Source organism: Priapulus caudatus, unplaced genomic scaffold, assembly GCF_000485595.1.
Source record: "Priapulus caudatus unplaced genomic scaffold, Priapulus_caudatus-5.0.1 Scaffold63, whole genome shotgun sequence".
NCBI lineage: Eukaryota > Metazoa > Priapulida > Priapulimorpha > Priapulimorphida > Priapulidae > Priapulus > Priapulus caudatus.
In genome coordinates this window covers 400,475-404,746 of record NW_014577124.1, presented here as the reverse complement: position 1 = coordinate 404,746, position 4,272 = coordinate 400,475, and the positions used below count along the sequence as shown (strand labels likewise).

The following is a 4,272-nucleotide window of genomic DNA, read 5'->3' as shown; positions in this document are numbered from 1 at the left end:
AATTTCACAGCTGGATCACCGCAAGAAAATTCCGACCAGCAACTATATTCCTGGAACCCCCCACCCCCACCCTACCCACCCAACGGACCCCACTTCCTCCTGCCATTTTATTCTAAAGCGTCTGCATTTTTCTCGGTAATTACTACGCGCGCCAGCGCGATCTGATCGAGGCTAGGAAAACAATTAGAGCGCCAGCATCTCCGGCTCGCAGCCTCCGGAGGGAGCGTGCGCTAGAAGAATAGCGAGCATCCGTTGGTAGTGAAGCCATTAGTAGAATAGTAAGCGCACGCATACACGAAGTCGGTGCAGAGCAGCGCTACTCTAGTCAGCAGTGAATTATTTACACCTTCCCGTAGATAGGGATGCGTATACGCATATTATTATAAGTAACACGATGCGACTGCCCGGTAAGTCAAAGGATCTCACAGTGCTACTACGAACTAAGATGTACATTTCGTATTCATAGGTTCACGGCATGGTAAACCACTATAAGCCCGGTAAGCCGAATGATCTCAATACAACCCGGTGTATACTGAGAAACGCTAAAGTAGCTCAGCAGTTCGCTAGAGCAAGTGTAGGCTATAGTTCATGCCGAGTGGTCAGTAGAGATGACAGGCTTACGGCTGATGTGAGAAAACTGACGATCAGTGACTCTCTAAATCTTCACTAGAACAACTTCTATTCCTGATTACTACTGCTCGTAACACGTAACATCAACGTGATCCTTCAGCACCCGATGGCAGGATTTCGCTAGTGCATCTGTATTGCTGTTGCTGCTGCTGCTGCTGCTGCTGCTGCTGCTGCTGCTGCTGCTGCTACTGCTACTGCTAAGATGTACATTCAGTATTCATGGGTTTACGGCACGGCAAACCACTATATAATAGTCGCACACACCGCTATTACACAATTGAGCAACAACTCTACGAGGGGCACTTACATGCTCTGCTGTGGATCGATCGTCTGACGTATGTACATGGTCATGATGCAGCGTGGCGAACTATGAGGAATTCCAACGCACTACAACTACACACACCGGCGCTCGGTGGCCGGACACACGCGGTCAGCAGCAGAAACATACGAACTCGATGTCTGATGGGTTTACCGTCTGATGAAACACGTCGGGACCGACTAGACTGACTGCATGAGTCGTTGAGAATGAACCCTTATCAGCATTACCATACACTACCCTACCCACGCGGCACTGCACCGACCCTACCTCTAATAGATAACTTACGCTGAGCAGTGCAGGCTGTATAGTAATAAGAGCTACACCGCCTCCACGCGTCGAACATCTTCAGCATCTGTAGAGCGACACTCCCGACAGGAAATCGTCTCTTTAACAGTCCCAAGGGCAGCAAGTACAGTTAAACCCTCCTTATAATAACGCAATAAAAAAATACACGACACCGCCATGGCGGGAGGGAGGGAGGGAGGGACCCTCTACCGCTGTCCCTGAACTGCAGAAAGATTTTTTCCGCTTTATCTTTTGCTCTTCTTCTCTCGCGAATGACCCTGCGACTTCACTCGCAGATTGAATATAGGAGCTAGCGCAGTACAGTCAGAGAGAGGGACCCCCCTCGTAGGTTTCACTTTACTCTAATAGAGTCAGTTTGCGTTGGATGCGCTGTGTTACCGGGACGACAGCGGGAGAGGAAGGCTGACTAAGAGCAGGGGCTAGACGGACGATAAAACGGCGAGAATGCGAAAATGTAAAAACCAGTAGTTCGATTCTTTGCGCTCACGATGCATCAAAACTCCAAGACGATGTCGGGGGAAGAGAAACGATAAACGAGCAAAACAAGCGAGACGGTAAAACATGTTCGTGAAGACATCTTGCTGCTGAGCTGCATGAAGTTTTAGTACAGTGGTAAGGAATGGACGCGGAAGAAATGTCGCCTTGTCATGTAACTAAAATAACAGCGTGTTGTCGAGAGATTCGGTGCTATTTTGAAAACAGAGTAATAAAATCCGTAGGAGTTACTCTGTAAGTAGTGAATGATAACAGAGAACGATAAAATAAACGAAAACCTTACCCCTTATGTACCGATATATATGCATGCATCTGAATATTTAAAACACCACAATATTTAAACAACTTTTTAGGATTAATAATAAAATGTAACAACCATTCTAAAAACAATCATGGTACGCTTTAGCATCGTAAAATCCTACTTCGATACAAATACGATAATAAATGGTCAGAGGAATTAATATATATATTATGAGACATACTTTGTTACGAATATTCTCTTATTTCCCCACAAATATTCTAAAAGTATACTAAATAATCTAATGTTAGTAGGAGAACACTGCGCAACAGAACCGAGCTTACCTTAACCTTTGGCACCACATCCTTCATGCAACTGTTGCAGTTCTCCTCGAGAAGACTCGGCAGGTTGTCAATGACGCTAATTCGCTGCACCTCCTGACCTGAGCTGCAAAGGGACAGACGACAGAATGGGGCGTCAGCGCGGAGTACATAAAACCGCATTTCGAGTAAATGTTATCGCCGGGGAATTATTATTATCCAGCGCGGTCTCTATTTATCGCTTCCCTTCGCGCGTCAATGACTAATAAAATGCAGTCTTCCGCACCTGACGAAGTGTGTGTAATGTAGTGTAACGATGACGGTCACGTGCGCGCGCGCGTGTATTGATAAATACGTAATATGTCAATAGCAATAGCACAGCGCTCGTTGTGACGTCAGCGCACACATGGTGACATCACGTGAATATACATCGACATCCTTCGGTATAGGGCACGAGATCCTGTTATGATTCATTTGCGTGTGGTCGAGCATAAATAAATCATACTCATAGTATGCTGATGGGAGAATGCTTTGAGTAGATGAACACCAACAAAGTAAAAGGCTAAATATAAACAATGGCAGTTTTCTATAACGTATCAGTGAAATCCTACAGGTGTCGTTTCAACTGAGGTTTCCTCACATTACCCATTTCGTCACCAACTCGTAAAATTCTCGTATATATATATATATATACCCTGTCTGACTCAGAAATCTGAATTTCACAGCTGGATCACCGCAAGAAAATTCCGAACAGCAACTATATTCCTGGAACCCCCCACCCCCACCCTACCCACCCAACGGACCCCACTTCCTCCTGCCATTTTATTCTAAAGCGTCTGCATTTTTCTCGGTAATTACTACGCGCGCCAGCGCGATCTGATCGAGGCTAGGAAAACAATTAGAGCGCCAGCATCTCCGGCTCGCAGCCTCCGGAGGGAGCGTGCGCTAGAAGAATAGCGAGCATCCGTTGGTAGTGAAGCCATTAGTAGAATAGTAAGCGCACGCATACACGAAGTCGGTGCAGAGCAGCGCTACTCTAGTCAGCAGTGAATTATTTACACCTTCCCGTAGATAGGGATGCGTATACGCATATTATTATAAGTAACACGATGCGACTGCCCGGTAAGTCAAATGATCTCACAGGGCTACTACGAACTAAGATGTACATTTCGTATTCATAGGTTCACGGCATGGTAAACCACTATAAGCCCGGTAAGCCGAATGATCTCAATAAAACCCGGTATATACTGAGAAACGCTAAAGTAGCTCAGCAGTTCGCTAGAGCAAGTGTAGGCTATAGTTCATGCCGAGTGGTCAGTAGAGATGACAGGCTTACGGCTGATGTGAGAAAACTGACGATCAGTGACTCTCTAAATCTTCACTGGAACAACTTCTATTCCTGATTACTACTGCTCGTAACACGTAACATCAACGTGATCCTTCAGCACATGATGGCAGGATTTCGCTAGTGCATCTGTATTGCTGCTGCTACTGCTGCTGCTACTGCTGCTGCTGCTGCTGCTGCTACTGCTGCTACTGCTACTGCTAAGATGTACATTCAGTATTCATGGGTTTACGGCACGGCAAACCACTATATAATAGTCTCACACACCGCTATTACACAATTGAGCAACAACTCTACGAGGGGCACTTACATGCTCTGCTGTGGATCGATCGTCTGACGTATGTACATGGTCATGATGCAGCGTGGCGAACTATGATGAATTCCAACGCACTACAACTACACACACCGGCGCTCGGTGGCCGGACACACGCGGTCAGCAGCAGAAACATACGAATTCGATGTCTGATGGGTTTACCGTCTGATGAAACACGTCGGGACCGACTAGACTGACTGCATGAGTCGTTGAGAATGAACCCTTAAGCCCTGTCTACACTAGCAAACTTTAGTTTGCAAACTCGAGCAAACTCGAGCAAACTCCGAGTTTGGCCAGAAAAGTTTT

At 46.3% G+C, this 4,272-nt stretch overlaps 1 protein-coding gene across 1 annotated transcript in view; it reads right to left on the bottom strand.

Moving 5' to 3' along the window:
* LOC106821188 (serine/threonine-protein phosphatase 4 regulatory subunit 4-like) overlaps positions 1-4,272 on the bottom strand; it is a 99,766-nt gene that overhangs the window by 45,940 nt on the left and 49,554 nt on the right. The window contains exon 2 of the mRNA XM_014825883.1: positions 2,333-2,435. Within this exon, the coding sequence (XP_014681369.1) occupies positions 2,333-2,435 (103 nt within the window). The remainder of the gene's footprint in view (positions 1-2,332; positions 2,436-4,272) is intronic.